Source organism: Penaeus monodon, chromosome 38 (genome assembly GCF_015228065.2).
Source record: "Penaeus monodon isolate SGIC_2016 chromosome 38, NSTDA_Pmon_1, whole genome shotgun sequence".
NCBI classification, from domain to species: domain Eukaryota; kingdom Metazoa; phylum Arthropoda; class Malacostraca; order Decapoda; family Penaeidae; genus Penaeus; species Penaeus monodon.
Window position 1 is genome coordinate 30561802 of NC_051423.1, and position 17500 is coordinate 30579301.

Sequence of the window (17500 nt, forward strand, 5' to 3'; positions counted from 1 at the left end):
ATTGTTTCACGGTGATTGTAGAAGTGCAGGTCTCATGACACTAAGGGGTGGCACTCGGAGGGTCCTGTGCCACTGAGTGACATTTTGGGTTAAGCCGTGCCAGCCAGTGGATATATCGGTTATCGTTTACCGCATCGTGTTTTACTTTATCTGGCCTTGGAACCATAAAAGCTTGATAACTACATATGGCATCGGACCGCAATAATGTGTTTCTTCCTTTAATCAAAAGGAGCTCCATTACTCTGTTATATCACTGATGCAAAAGCATGTAGTAAATCTATGTATAGTGATTACTATGAATCCTACATACAACATGCTCTCTTGACGATTGCCACGACAGTAATATAATGCAGTGCAGGATTAACCAGTCGCAGTAACTCCATAAGAGTTTTACTGTATGACGGACATGTTAATACTTACACGTGGAATACAACCGGCCTTAAAGAATCACGTATATGCTATAGATACAATTCGTTTTCGTTTCCCCAGCTGAACGGGAGTCTGGTCTGACTCGTAGTATATGGTATTAGGCCACCAATAATCTGATTTGTATGCTATCTTAAAGGCTACGTCAGACCTCATGTACATCTCCAGATGAATGATAAAAAAGGTCTTATCTTATCTTACAATCTATGAATTACTGGGCCCTAACAAGATTACGATGCTCTAAATAATTGTCCCCAGTCTTCAGTGCAGTTCCATTCAACCACGTGATTACCATTGATATGATTATTAATACCATTATTACCAACATCAGTAGTATCATCAACGACGTCATGGTCAATACTGGCCCAAAAAAATCATTACGTTGCAACTGTATCCTTACAATGATTATTGCAGAGAATTTCAAAGACTGCCTGACTCTGTGAAGTGCCCATCCACCAGAGGACAACAGTTTCCTCCACAACAGCTTCTCTTCTATACTTCATTTTTCTCTTCCTTTCCTTTTTCTGGAAATTCTCTTGTAAGACATCCAATAAAATTATCATAAAAGCTGACGAAAAAAAACAGGATTTCATAATGCAGATTTGTCTAGTACAACCGTATGTACCGGAAAAGGCATAACGTTATTAAAACTCCACTGGCTGCGACGAGGGTGATATCTCTAAACGAAAAAAAAGTGACTGCAAATCCTCAAGGTAAAAGAAACGGACTTTGCGTTTGTGGTTCATTTTTAAACACTTTGCTTCACGAAATCAATCATTATGCAATTGCTTCCTAGTGGGATGAAGAATACATTCGAAAAAAAATCTTTATTTCTACGAGTTTTATCAGATCGGAGTGATGATAAGGAGAGGAAATGTTGATAACTTCACACTGAAAAAATGTGGCCTGTGTTCTTCTTTACAAATTACTACCTCAATTTCTAAAAAGCGATATGGGACATGGCAAGGTAAATACAAACCAATAATTATGAGGGATTCTGTGAAATATTTTCAAGATAAGAAAAAAAACGAAACACAAATTACTTGTCGGAAAAAAAACAGTTCCATCTTCTTTAACTATAAGTAATATTACGACACATGGAAATTGGTTTCAATAGTTCTTTAAATAAAACTTAGCGTGAGGTAGCACTGAAAACCACAGGAAACATAAACAAAGCAGAAAAAAGTCCGACCTTTCTTTGTCTGAAGAGGTGATCGTCATTCTTTTCTCAAAGTGAATCAATTTCACTGTTTTCAACTCCTGTAAATTGTGCTTGGCAAACAGAGGCTGCCCCGACTTATACGACTTTGGTGAACGATTCTCTTTACATTTAAGTTAACAGTTCCTAATACTTGTAAAAAAAATAATAATGAAAAAAAAATCTTGGTCATGCAGCCCAAGAACTTCGGTATTTTATAAATTCGTTGATATTATCTTTGTCTTTTCATAGACACTAAGGGAACTCAAAACACAAATCTTCCGTTTAATATTTAGATTCTACTTCTGTTCGTCTGATTTGATTTCCTTATCAAAAGCGAATAACTTCTTCACTTATGAACAAAAGAAAAAAATTGTCGTGAAACACTGTTAAGTTCAAACTAACAGGCACAAGGTAACAGCCTCTCCGTTGCGAATGTCCTGTTGTCACAATAAGTTCAAGTGCCTTCACTTTGTCACTGAATTGTTTCAAACGTACATACACTGCACGTTTGCATTCATTTCCTGTACTACGTTAAGCCCGTTCGTCCGCTTTTCATTTTTCATTTTGTTTGTGTCGGTTGTTCTGAATCCTTTATTCCACTCCTTGTTGATTACATTATTTTTTCTTGTTTCTGTTCATGTATTTTTTATATGTTGGCGATGACTTTTATTTTTTTTCTGAATTTGTTCTTGTAAAAACTCAACCTCCTTGCTGGTGTGACTTCCTTTTTCGCATTCCATTGTTGGCTTCCATCTGACGTAAGTTCTTCCACCCTACCACTCATAAAAACCCTTATGAATGCAATAGTTTGCCGGGTAATCAGCAGCAATGCGCAAACAAACGTCCTTGAACTGTACAGTATTATGTATATAAAAATTGAAGTATTTACGGATCTTGTAAGAATCAACACAGTTTAACTTCAAAAGCTCTGCGAATAACTATCACTGCATATCATTTTTAGTTAGAATATACAGTAAACTCTGTAGCTTCACTCGTGAATACCTTTATCCATATGTACAGTTTACAGCAATAATTCTAACATTAATCATATTTCATCTTTATTTCAAAGTACAATCAAGACATTTAACACATAGATTTCTAAAATTTCAGTAGGCTTTCCTGACGCAGTTCTCCCCTTTGGACTTTTTAAAATAATTGATTATTCATAATTCAGTATACAAATACCATGATTAAAAAAAAAAAAAAAAAAAAAAAAAAAAAGCCATAACAGAACAATTCTTTTCCCGACGATTTTCGAAAAGTGTGCACCCTTAGCTGACCTCGACTTAAAAGATGCAATACCTTTACTAACCTTTGCGTTCAGTAATGCTAATCGGTCACACAACGCGAGTCTCTAACGGCGGAGTAGAGTCACAAGACACCGCGCACAGTAAATCCGTTCTGCTGAATAATCGTTTTTTCATACACTTTGTCGTTTACCCTTGTGTAAATGACGACAAACGGAAATATGTGATAAGATTATATTAATCATTTCTGTTATCAGTGCCAGCATTAACACTGAAAATTCTAAAGGAAATGAATTCGTTAATTTTTGCTTCCCCCCCTCTCTCTCTCTCTTTATCTGTCTATCTATTTATCTATCTATATATCTCTCCCTCTCTCTCAATCTCTCCCTCTCTCTCAATCTCCCATCCTCTCAATATCTCTCTCTCACTCTCTCACTGTCTCTCTCTCTCTCACTGTCTCTCACTCTCACTGTCTCTCACTCTCACGTCTCTCTCCCTTTCTCTCAATCTCTCTCTCTCTCTCTCTCTCTCTCTCTCTCTCTCTCTCTCTCTCTATCTATCTGTCTTCTCTGACAGCCAGGGTGCACTCTATAGACTAACTGCATTTAGTCCAGGGAGAAATGGTAATATGAATATCCTGCACCATATTTCTAGCCTATCAGAGGGTTTATAAGTGTCACCGTATCGGCTACCATCTCATATAGGATGCAGCTTTGGAGACAAAGCCAGTCTCATATCACCATTGCAAAATGTACAAGGCGCGATGTCACACATGACTTTGTTGCACGAAAATGATCAACTAACACTGTCGAGAAACCAGCACTTATTGGTCATATTAATTTTGTTATAGACGCTGGTCTAATCTTTAATATGATTATATATATATATATATATATATATATATATATATATATATATATATATATATATATATATATAATATATTTTTTTTTTTTTTTTTTTTTTTTTTTTTTTTTTTTTTTACCGACCAGATGGTATGTGGAAAATGTAAGCACAATGGCACAGCCCTTCAGGCATGTACAGCCGATGTTTGATTGGCAGCCCACTACCAAAATAGAAGCACAATCACTTAGATGATTGAAGCTATAGCACCTTACACTGGCTTTTTGCGGGGTATGTGCACTGTTCTGTTCTATTTTATCAATCAAATCACATCTCCCTCTGCCTCTCTCTCTCTCATTCAATCTCTTTCTCTATTTCTCCATCTCTCTATCTCATTCTCTCTCTCTCTCTCTTTATTTTTGTCTTCTCTTTCTCTCTTTCTTTCCTCTCTCTCTCTCTCTCCCTTTCCCTTTCCCACCTCCCCCTCCCCCTCCCCCTCCCCCTTCCCCCTATCTCTCTCTCCCTCTCCCTCTCCCTTTCCTTCTCCTTTCCCCCTTCCCCCCACCTCCCCCTCCCCCTCCTTCTCCTCTCCCTCTCCTCTCTCGCCATATAAATAATCAAACTTCAAATGTGACGATAAACAAATACAACGAACCCTCCGGACCTGCCACCGGTTGCACTTCCTTTTGCGGCTACGAATAAAGCGCCAATGTTTCCTGTCCCTTTCTGTCAGCGTCTGGCGTCATGCGGAAAGGCAGTCTGCTCCTCCGCGCAGATTGGCCTCAGTCCGTCGTTAATTTATAAGCTCTTTGCATGAATCGCTTGTAACAAAAGGGACTCAGAAGTGGTTTTTCAGGAGCGCGATTCTATTGTACGGTTGTGGGTGTTTTACTTTTCGGGTATTTTTCTTGGGTATTACTTGGTTGTATCAGCCATTTTCGCCTCAAATTGCGTACCCGTCTCACAACGTCTTCAAATCTATTTAGACACAATTTCAATGATGCATATATGGACGGCCTTGATGCTGTTGATGGACAGAAGGTTCTTTGCTGTCCGTCTGAGACAGGGATGGCCAGATTCTTGAACGCGTTCTGTCAACTTTAAAGATAAATTGTGATCTACCATAATTATCATATCTCCGAATTAACACCAAAGGCGACTTAGCAAAACATATGAAATAGTATAATGCGAAATTCATGTAAGTATCATTATTTCATATACTGAAAAAAAACTATTTTCAAACTAAATTTCGCCCGACCTAACAACTAGTCGGGATCAAAACTTTGGCCTCTCGAGGTTTATAACAAATTCTGGATTTGTTTTTCAAGTTCTTGTGGAATTCTTGGATGAACACCCACTACTCCCCCTTTTAAAAACAAAATAAATCAAATCACTGTTTAATAATTTGGGCAGTATAGCTACTCTGGTGATCGTTAAAAAAGAACGTTTTTTTCTAAGATGGTCTAAAATCTAAAATCCACATGATGGTGGGTCTCCTGTGCGTACGGTGAATATACAAAATTACATAACTTCCTGCATCCGTCTCTAGATACAGTTTTCGAGTGGCGTATTAAAAACACCAGCGACTTTGTTTAGTCATAATTCCCAACAAGCTTAAAAACACCAGGTAAAACGTAGGGGTGACGGCAGGTTTGCACTAGCCATTACGTACACTATTTCAGTCAAGTAAAACAACAAGTGCAATCATACAGGATGGCCTAGTTTAGTATAGAAAACAAATTTCGGTGATTATCTGAATATCTGTACTGTGATAAAGGGTAAAGTGCAGAGTTATCCATGGGATCAGTATTTTCTCCTTTCAAAATAGTTTGAGCGCGCGCGCGCGTCGCGTGTGTTTGTGTGTGGGGTGTGTGTGTGTGTGTGTGTTTGTGTGTGTGTGTTTGTGTGTGTGTGTGTGTGGCAGATAATAGAAACTTTCAGTTCCATTAGAATCCAATATCTCAATTTTGGAAAAAAAATACTTACATGATATCACAAGGGTTCATCATTTTGGAATCTGTTGCCGGCCGCGATCGCTGCTGATGATGTTAAATCGTTGTTTCTGGGCCTTGTGTTAACAAAAATAGCATTTTATATCAGATATATAAATTTGTATTTATCTGCTACGATGCACATGCACCGATTTATGGCTCAAAAATGGGAAAATCAGATCGAATTACTTTTAAAAACATAAATATAACAAATAGAGGGATGTGTTTATATATGCGTACGGTTTTAACATTTTAAAAAATGATTTGCACTTAAAAACAAAAAACATCCACACACATGTTCAATCAAAACAATTTATGCGTCGTGGACCTTTACACGATTTATCCTTGCGAGGCAGGGGCAGAAGCTTAACACGCTTTATATAGCAAGAGCTTACTTTCGCAAATATATTACCTATCTGAAAAAGCTTTACGAATTACCTAAACACAACAGTAACCTCACAGGCTGTCGACACACTACTGAACCAATAACGAGGACTGAAGCCTCTCCCCCCTCACTTCCCCCTTACTTCCCCATTACCCCACCTCTTACCTACCCTCCCTCCTCATATACATAACCCTCCCTCTCTCCTGCCACCCCCTCCCCCTCGCAACCGTGTCCCCTCTCACCCCCCTCCTTCATATACATTACCCCCTCTTAACTGCCCCCCTCATATATACCCCCTCTCACCTGTTCCTTCCCCCCCTCATACAAATCCCCCCCACCCCACCCCCTGGCATCCGCAGTGTCACTGGTTAAGAGGATTGTCACTAAGTTCAGGTCTTGGCACCAACATAGAAGCTGCTCTCCCACGACAAGGAGGCACTGGCTGCTTCTCTAAGGTTTCTTTCTCCTCTTGTCTTCGCTTTTTCCAGGATTTGGGTCGTGTATTGCCATCTTCCAAATACTGAATAGCTTGAAATGCATGCATACTTGACACCGGTATGAGTTAAATCCGTGGGGGCAGGATTTTAGTCTGTCGGTGCGGTTTTATCCCTCGCACCACGGGTCATCCAGCGTCCGTGAGGAAAAAGGGATTATTCTAATAAGGCTTCGTCTTTCCTTGCCCTCGAAGCACCCTCCTTTCGTCCCACCTGAGCACGAAAGAGTCGCCTGGTTTTGTTGTGTTTACGTATTCGCCTGAATGTGTCCTTGAGATAATTCGGTAGACAAACCATAATAACGCTTAGGAAAAGAATATGACATATGAAAAAAGATTAATAATAATGTTTAAATACTACCATTTGATGTTATCCCCCAAAGGGTATCTAGATCATATCCGAAACGTGGACTTTTATGTCTTTCCCCGCCTGTTATGACATCACATCGACATCCGGGTCACAGGCGGCGCACCAGAATCCGAAGGCCGTGACCCTCAGCGCTGACTCACGCGCACGAGGCCTGAAGCTGATGCTGCAATGCCTCTCTCACTTTGAGTTATGATAAATGCTGATGAGACCTGGGTGGAATGAGGATGCATGTGAGAGTGTGTCGCGGCAACGTGCGGATGAGGAATGAGACTAAACCGGATGTTTTGGATGTCGAATGTGATATGCGTGGCGTCCTATAAGTTTTTCCTCGTAAATTCGGTGTAATTAAAATCTCCGTGACTCGCATCAAGTGAAAAATAGCTAATAATTTCTACTTTCCAAAAAAAATGTATACGAAATTAAATGAAGTAACCGATTTCATTTTTACGAAAAGTTCGTAAACATACAAAAGCGTGGTGCATATGCTGACCCAACATTAATGAACCAAGTCCGTACGCTCCACTTTACAAAATAAAAAACAAATATGATATAATAGCTTACTCGACGAATGTTGGAAGTCTTTATTTTTTATCAACATCGAAATTGTACATGACCTTCCCAAGGGCGGCATTGACGTTACCTAGAATGAATGATGACGGAACAACAAAGATCATTTTAAACACAGGTAATGGTGAACTAAGTAAACTCGTTTTTTAGAGTGATTAAAAAATAGAACCATTTTCAGTAGAAAAGATTATGTGGGTATTATATTATTTGCGGGGTGTTTAAAAAAAAAAGGTCTGTTTCACCCTTTTCGTTCCCTTTTTTTTGTTATTTTATTCATCATTTTCTCTCGCCCCCCTTTCTTTTTTCTGCCCTCTTCTTCGCCTTCGTCTCTCTCTTTTACTCCTCTCACTCTCCCCCTCACCTCACTCTCACTCTCACTCTCACTCCACTCTCTCTCTCTCTCTCTCTCTCTCTCTCCCCTCTTTTTCTCTCTCTCGCACAAACCCCACTCACTCCCATTCCCTTTACTTTCACTTATTTTGCTTCACTCTCCTCTCTTCTCTCTCTCTCTCCTCTCTCTCTCTCTCCTTATTTTAAAATTTTATAATATATATATATATATATTATATATATATATCTATATAAAATTTTTATATATATATATAAAAATATATTATATTATATATATAATAAATATTATATATTTAAAAATATATTATAAAATTTATACATATATCTGTTCCCTACTGCCTGTCTATCTGTTTCTCTCAATCTACTATCTACCAAAAACTCTCACGGGGCCCACCAAAAAACAACCTCTCCACAACCAGACCAAGCCTCCCAACAAAATCCGGGAACGCCACCGCCACGAGCCTAAGGGTGGGTGGCCCCCCGAAACGGTCGGGTGTTTTTTCTGCCCGTGCATAATTCGAAAACCCGCTGAATAAAGTGGTACAAATATTGACAAAAAAGATATCACGTGCAAAGTTTTTGATTCCCTAGCTTTGACTGCAGAGGGGGGGAACGGCCGTGACTGGTTTGCGCGGGGATAGCCCTTTTTTTGTTTGTTTTTTTGTCGTACCGTATTCCTTTTTTTCTTCTCTCTTTTTGATCTATATTTATTGATTCCGGGATTTGTTAAAAAAATTGCTGTTTGTTTTAAACTACTCGCTTTTTAAAATACTTTTTATTTTTTTTTTTTTTTTTAATTTTTTTTTCAAATTTGATGTAACCCACTAACAAAATTTATAAATTAAACGTAGCGTAGAAGTGTATAAAATAAAATGAATCGAATTGCAATCAAAATCCCTACATGAAATAAACAGAACCCCTTGATACAAAAGAAAAAATAAATGAAAAAGAAATGAATATGCAACGTTTTCGAATTCCGCTCGTCGGTACCCCCAAATGCTTTTTTTAACGAGAGGCATTGGTAAGTCAAAATGCTATTATTTCCTGTAATTTTAATTTTTTGCTAGTAGTATAACTGCAAGCGGTTTTTTTCCATCCTTTACCATTTTTTGTAAGCTTTGATTTTTTATGTTTTTTTCATTTGGGTTTCGTTGCCGTTTTCATAATAAAGGAAAAAAAATAAACATTTTATCTTTTATTTTTTTTTTTTCGCTTTTTACATAGCAGGTTGAAGATAATGATAGGGGGGGTTTTAATCTTCCGTAGTGTGTGATAACTCTTTAAAAAATTTTTAAATTTACGTTAATGGTAATACGTAAAATTTTAATTACACTTTTTAAGAGAAAAAAGCGAAATGAAATTCGTGAGAAATGTACACACTATCTCAAAAACATTACCGTACCATTTGGGCAAAAAGAAATTTAAAATATAACAAAAAGTGTGCCATTAACAAAAATTTTACCTGCTAAAACAAAACATCAGCTAAAAAAAAGAAACTTTAAAATAATTTAAAACCCGCATTAAAAATAACAAAAAGTATGAAAGTACAGATCGCAAAATAGAGCATGGTTTCCCGCCTTTTGCTCATTTTCCTTTTTCCCTTTCCCCTCAGTTTTTTCCCCCAATCCCTTTTTTCCCTTCCGTACTATAAGAACTAAAAAAAGGGTTTGAATGTTTTTTTGGAAAAAAATAGAATAAAAATAAATAATAAGGAGAAGAAAGGAACAAAAAAAAAAAAAGAAAGATGAGAGAGGAGTAGAAGAAAAAAATAAAAATAAAAAGAGGTGTTGGGAGCAGAAAAAATAAAAAATAACATACACAAAATTAAGGGTGTGTGTGGGGAATACACAAAAAATTTAAAAATAAGAAATAAAAAGAAAAAAAAATAAAAAGAAAAAAAAAAAACCAAAAAAAAAAAATAATAAATAAAAAATAAAACACACACAAAAAGAAAAAATAAAAGAAAAAAAGATAAAAAAAAAATAAAAATTTAAAAAAATAATAAAAAAAAAAATACAACACACACACCACCACACCCACCAAAACCCACCACACACACACACACACACAACACAACACACACACATATAAAAAATAATATAAATAAAAAAATTTTTAAAAAAAAAAAAATAATAACATTAAAAATAAAGATTAAATATAATTTTTAATTATATAAAATAAATAATAATAGAATAAATTATATAAATTATAAATATATTATGAAATTAAAAAAAATATAAAAATATAACAAAATATATATATATAAATGTAATATATAATAATGTAAAAATATATAATATATAGAATATATATATAAATTAATATAAATACTTACTACACACACCACACACAACAAATAAAAATATATATATATATAATTTTAATTTTTATATTATAATATATATATTTATATAAAATTATATATATATATATATTATATACACACATATATGGTATAATGTATAGCTAATTACTATAACAAAATTTTAATGTATGTATTATTTTAATGATATATAAATTAAATATACATATAAAACCTATTTTTTCACCCATGGCGTTTTTGCAATGCATAAGCGTTCACATGTTTTTATGAAAGGGTTGTGCTTTCGGCCACTAAGGGGGTCAGCGCAATCGGTTTTTTATAACAGAAACAATATGAAAAAATCCAATGTCATTAACAGCAGCATAACTAACGTAACACAAAAAAGCCTACACACAAACCACCCACGAAAAACCACCACACACCACACACGCACACACAACAACACAACACCACACACACACACCACACACACACACAACACCACAACACACCACACACACACACACATGGTGCACACACTATACTTCACACAGACACACGCCAAGCGCACGAGCATACAACTCATTGTAGCATTAACGGGTTTGTTTTGGGCCTTTGTTTTTTTAACCCTTTTGTGACATATATACAAAAAGGGTCGACTTTTGGGGGCAGACCATTTTAGACAGAAAGAAACCACAACCAAGAGCTTTTTTCCTTCCCTGTTTTAGTGTTTAACTCCTCCGTTTCCTTTCCCCCCTTTTGTCACCCCCCCACCTCCCCTTTCCCCCCTCCTATAATTTATTTTTAATCTTTAATCTTTTTTTTTTTTCTTTTTTTCATCCTTTTTTTTTTCTTGAGGGCGTAGGAAACGCAAAAGGCGGACGAAAAGGGGGGAATTTCAGCCATGAGGGGTAGGAGACGACGGGGGGGGGGGGGGGGGGGGGGGGGGGCCCCACCCTGCAGACGGAAGGGGGGGGATTTTCATTAGCGTGAATTTTGTTTCTGAAACATATATAAATTTTATATATATATATATATTATATTTATATATATATAATTATATTATAATATATGTATATATATATATATATATTATAATATATAATATATATATATATATAATATTATTATATAATACAAGGGAAAATACTGGAGTTTTTGGGTCTGTGCGTGTGTGTGGTGTTATATACGATTGTTTTCCGTGCTCACCCGGAAAAATCCCCGCCGAAAAAAGCCCAAAGGGGACTGAAGGGGTTGGTCTTTTCCCCGCAAAAGTAACACCGGTCCGTTGAAAAGGAAAAAGGAAAATTTATATACATACTGTGTGTACACACACACCACCACACACACCACCACACACCACACACAAACCCCCAACAACCCACACACCACATAAAATTATATATATTTAAAATAAATATATATAATATATTATAATATAGATATATATGTATATATAATTTATTTTATATATATATATTATATATATATATTGTGTGTGTGTGTGTGTGGTGTGTGTGTGTGTGTGGTGTGTGTGTACTAATACAAAATATGTATTAATTATATTATATTTTATAATATATATAATATAACACACACAAACCCCCAAAAACAAACACACCACACAACACACACCACACACAAACACAAACACACCAAACACCCCACACATATAATATATATAAATATTATATATATATATATATATTAAAATATATATATATTTAAAATTTTTACACATAAAACACCCCACACCCCGCCAGACACACACACACCCACACAACACCCCCACACAACACACACCCACAACACACACACCCAAAACCCCACACACCACAACCCCCAAAAAAAATATATAATATATAATATAAAATATATTTATATAATAATATAAATTATGTGTGATGTGTGTGTGTTGGTGGTTGTGTGGGGGGGTGGTGTTGGGGTTGGGGGGGGTGGGTGTGTTTTGTGTGGTCTGGCGTGGTGTGTTGGGGGTATGTTACATATAATATTATATATATATATAAATTTTTATATATATTATTTATAATATTTTATATAAATTTAAAATTTATTACAACAACCACACCACCACACAACACACACACATATATATATAATATAATATTATATTATATATATATATATATATATAATATATATATATTGGGTTTTGGGGTGTGTGGTGTGTGTGTGTGGTTTTGTGTGTGTGTGTTGTTGTATAAATATAATATTATATTATAAAATTATAATATATATATTATATATATATTGTACCATCACACACACACGCACGCACAACCACACACCACACACACACACACACCAACACCAACCACACACACACCACACACACCCCCCCCCCCCCCCCCACCCCACACACAATTTTTAATATATATATAAATTATAAATAATTAAAATATATATATATATTATAATATATATTTTTATTATATTTTATTTTTATAATTATATTATAATTTTATTAAATATTATTATATTATAAATATTTTGGTGGTTTGGTGTGTGTGTATGATATAGTATATTATATAAAATTTAAAATATATATAAATTATAATAATATATATATATTAAAATATAATAAAATTTTATGTACAATATATAAAATATTATAATTTATAATATATATTTGTAAATGATATATAAATATATATGTTGTATTTTTATACAAATTGATATAAATAATATAATATATATATATATATATATTTTAATATATAATATATTATATATATATAAATTTTATGTCTGAGTGGGTGTGTGGTGTTGTGGTGTGTTTGTTGTGTGGGGTGTGGGGTTGTCTGTGCGTGCTGGTGTGTATGTGTCAAATATTTAAATATATATATATATTATAAATAATTAATATAAATATAAAATATATATATATTTATACAACCCACAACACACACAAACACCACACAAATAATTTATATATATTTTAATTTTTATATAAAATTTTTATATATATAATAATTATTTGTGTGTGTGTGTGTGTGTGTGGGTGTGTGTGGTGGTGTGTGTGTGTGTGTGTGTTGTGGTGTGTGTGTTGTGGGTTAAAATATATATATATTTATTATATATATATATAATATATATAATATTTTATTTTTTTATTTTTTTGTAACTACACCACAACCCCAAGCACAGACCACACAAACCCCACACCACACACACACACAACACACAAAACACCCCACAACCCACAACCAAAACACACCCCAAACAAAACACACAACATATGATATATAATATATAATATATATAATATATATAATGTATATATATAATAATATGTATATATATATATATATAATATATATATATATATAAAATATAATTTTATATATTATACATAGTGTGTGTGTGTGTGTGTGTGGGGGTATATAGTATATATAATATATATATAAAATTTTAATTATATATTATATATTAAAATATATATATAATTATAATACATTATATGTATTTGTACATATATAATATATTATATAGTAAATGTATTAATTTCAATATGTTGTTGTATTATAATATTGTATATAAATATATTTTATATAATTTTTATTATATTTTAAAAATATATTGTCTGAGTGTGTTGTGGTTTTGTGTGTGTTGTGTGTGGGGTGTGTGGCAATATAATATAAATATATATATAATATTATAATATATAATATATATATATAATATTATAGCGAGGAAAATAAATTTAAAAACCGGCCGTTGGAATCTTTAAAAAAAAGGAAATAAAGTTTATTGGCATTTTGAGAAAAAAAAGTATTAGAAAGCGTGGACGGGATGGTGATGGAAAAAAAGAAGAGGCAAACCCAAGACAAGACTGAGCGACAACATCAAAAAATATTTGCGGGCACGTGGTACAAATTGGGGAAAGAAAAAAGGGAAGATCGAGTTTAGGGCGAAGGATGGTGGGGAGGTCACGGATCCGTTATTTATGGGAGATAAGTAATATATGTGAACACACGCACACACACACACACACAACCACACACACACACAAACACACACACAAATACACCCCACACACACCCCAAAAAACCACACACCACACACAAAACACACACACACACACACACACACACATTATATTATTATATATATATATATATATATATATATATTATATAAAATATATATATTATAATATAGGTCATGAAAGTATCGAAAAGCAGGGAAACAAAATAGAATTAGCTGAACCAACAAAAACTATGAAAAAAAAAGAAGTGGGTACGGAAATTAAATACTAAAATAAAGATAAAACAGTTTTTTTCTCAGGTACCAGCATGAAACAGTGCCCAAGGAGACTCGGAAAAAGGGGAAATCAATTGTATGCAATAAAGAAACCAGATGGGAAGTGACATATAATAAAATGAAAGTAGTGGAAGACTTTTAGTAAAAGACTTTTACGAGTAGTGGAAGACTTTTACAGGGATCCTATACAACTCAAATGAAAAAGCCACGGATAGAAGCGAAATGCGGTAACTAGAGATTTACCTAGCATCCCAAAAGAAGAAATAAAAAAAAAGCGCTTAAAGGCATGAAGAGAGGGAAAACACTGGGGAAGAGGAATTAGTATAGACCCTTATAATAAATGCAGGAGAAATTGCAACAGTGAAACTAGTCAATTCTCTTTTAACGAATGCCTTATCAAGGGTTAAAACTCCAAATCCCAGGAAAAAATGCAACAATTATTTTGTTTACATAAAAAAGGGGAAACAGAAAGGATCTTTAAAAAAACCGACCAATAAGCCTCCTTTCAGTTACTTAAAAACTATTCACAAAATTTCATCCAACTCGCATCTCTGACAGTCTGGACCAGCCTAGAGAACAGACAGGCTTCCACAGTGGATTCTCAACAACAGACCAACATCCACACGCTCACCTAAATCAGAGAAAAAAAATAACAAATATAGGAATTTCCTGTGTATGGCATTCATCGTTTTACGAAAAGGCATTTGATTCTGTACAAATACCAACAGTACTATAAGCTATCCGAAGACAGGGAGTAGAGAAGGTATATGTACGAAGTATATTATACGAAGATGGGACAGCAACATTCAGCTCCACACAAAAACCGACAAAATACCAATTAAAAAAGGGGTGTTAGAAAGGTGATACCATCTCCCCAAAACTGTTAACAGCTGTCTTGAGGAAGAAATTTCAAGAAGCTAGAATGTAACGGAAAAGGTATCAAAATAGGAGACGAATACCTAAAAATCTAAGATATTGTTCTCTTCAGTGAATCTGCAAAAGAAATGCAACAACTAAATAAACGATTTGAATAGAGAAAGTCTGAATTTTGGACTTAGGATGAAGAAGAAAAAGACTAAGATCATGTTAAACAGTAGAGTTAAATTCGAAAGATACTTTGTAAAGGCCAAAGCGTTAGGGGTAGTGGACAAGTATTTTATACCTAGGGCAACTCGTACAGACAAACACATCTGCGAAGGGGAAAATTTTAAGCAACACATCAGTCTTATATATGTGTGTTTTGTGTTTGGGGTGGGGTGTGTGGTGTTTTGGTGTGTGTGTGTGTGTGCGTGCGTTTGTGTGTGTGGTGTGTATAAATTTCAAGTTACTTTCATTTGTTTCATTATGATCTAATTCTCTTATGGTTATAGTAAATTTCATCGGCAGATCTCGGTAAATAGTCATTGCAACCAAAAATTTAAGGAGCGCCACTTGGGGCCAGAGAAGCAGCAGTAAATTCTCAAAATGGGCAGCGATGGGCAGGTCTGCTTGAGTGCTCGGGGCGCCGTATTTTCCTGGGCCGCCAGCCACCTTGCAAAGTTCTTTTCATTATTTGATAATGCTGTTTTATCCAAACTTTTTGTGAAAAAATTGAGAAAAAAACATTTTAATGATAAGAGAGAACGGAACTTGTACCTGTTATTGTACTGGTCAGCGGCGTTGTTAATGTATATGAAGGCCAACGAGTATGAGACAAGCCCCTTGCATTAACATCCATTTAAAATTCTTTGTGTAGTGAGGTAAGTGTCGATCGGGGAAATATAGCAGTAGAGTAATATAACACTTATAATGGTCATCACTATAAAGAGCGGAAAGCCGAAGTATGATAAGATCTCGTCCACCAAATTATCGGGGTCGAGAAGATGGCGCTCGACCTCCAGGATCTCATCGCTCTTACTTTTGGAGTCAAGAGGAGGTTGCGACGCGTGGCAGAGATGGAGATGGCGAGCAGCGGCTGGAAGAAATTCACGGTGCCCTCACACTGCAATGCTTCCCACAATGCTATGCAGAATCTAGGCAGTGCATACTGTTTACTGCTATGAGTAACCTCGTCTGCACCAGGGCTAGCTAATAGTTATTGACCTTCGGTGCTCCACCCCCGGCGTCGCAAGGATTGTCGACAAGACCTCGGCAGCATATGTCTGCATCCTCTTCAACGCAGCAACAAACGCAATCATCATCATCAGGTTGACAAGCACCAGCTGTCCACAATCCCAAGGCACGCTTCCGTCCAAAGTTTTTCTTCAATGGCTCTCCCTAGTTAATTTGTCATAATTTGGGGGGGTTTTCCGGTACAGAACGTGAACGCTACTGCAACGCAAAATGCACTAAAACCAAAATAATTTCTTTCTTGCTAGGCCCAAATGAGTCAAATACACTGTTTTTTTTCTTCGAATTTGGCGAAGTTGTTAATTATACGTGCCAGAGCCGGGCTCCCCGCAATGGCATAGAAGCCAAAGGACCAAGATGACAGCGATCGTGCCGTACGTCCACAAGAAAACGGTGACTTCGCTGGTCTTTTTTGGGTGGCCACTCGGTCGTTTGACAAAAACACGGCCACTCCGGCGGTGATCAACAAAAACCCCCATGAAAACGGACCGACCAGATGAGCCAAGGCCAGCTGAGCTCCAGACTCTCGCCAGGACCGGGGCGGGAAATAGGGGAGCCGACCGCTCGCCTGGAGGCAGAACAGGAGGAGGCGGGACGCCCCCATCGGGAGGATATCGAAGGGCAAATTTGACTTTTTTTTGGGCGCGGCCGCGAGAAAAGAAATGCTGATCTTGCTTGATGGGTATTAGGCTGCAAAAAAAAACTTCCATTTTCCATGGAGACGGGCAGGTCGCTGACGTGGCCGAATGAGGTGTGCTGATCAGCCAAGATCAAAACGTTGCTCAGGAAACGGTTTTTTGATGGGAAGGTCAACAGAGCGTCTTCATCGTCTGACAACTTCGGACTTTGGTCCGCTTTTACTTCCGGAACGAAAGGTGGAACGTTTGACAGGATAAACAAAAGCTTTAAGCTCATTAACTCTCTCTCTCTC

At 35.7% G+C, this 17500-nt stretch overlaps 1 protein-coding gene across 7 annotated transcripts in view; it reads right to left on the minus strand.

Moving 5' to 3' along the window:
• Window positions 1–17500, minus strand: part of LOC119597110 (cell wall protein DAN4-like) — a 90949-nt gene that overhangs the window by 45852 nt on the left and 27597 nt on the right. Inside the window, exons 1-2 of one of the 7 annotated variants that reach the window (XM_037946587.1) lie at window positions 6147–6219; window positions 5704–5785 (exon numbers count right to left, since the gene is read on the minus strand). The exons of 2 other annotated variants lie outside the window; for them this stretch is intronic. In XM_037946587.1, coding sequence (XP_037802515.1) covers window positions 5704–5726 — 23 coding nt within the window. In that variant the 5' untranslated portion in view covers window positions 5727–5785; window positions 6147–6219. Of the gene's footprint in view, window positions 42–420; window positions 519–2939; window positions 3068–5703; window positions 5786–6146; window positions 6220–17500 lie in introns of those variants that run through there. 4 more of the 7 variants (XM_037946592.1, XM_037946593.1, XM_037946586.1 and 1 more) reach the window with 4 other exon arrangements.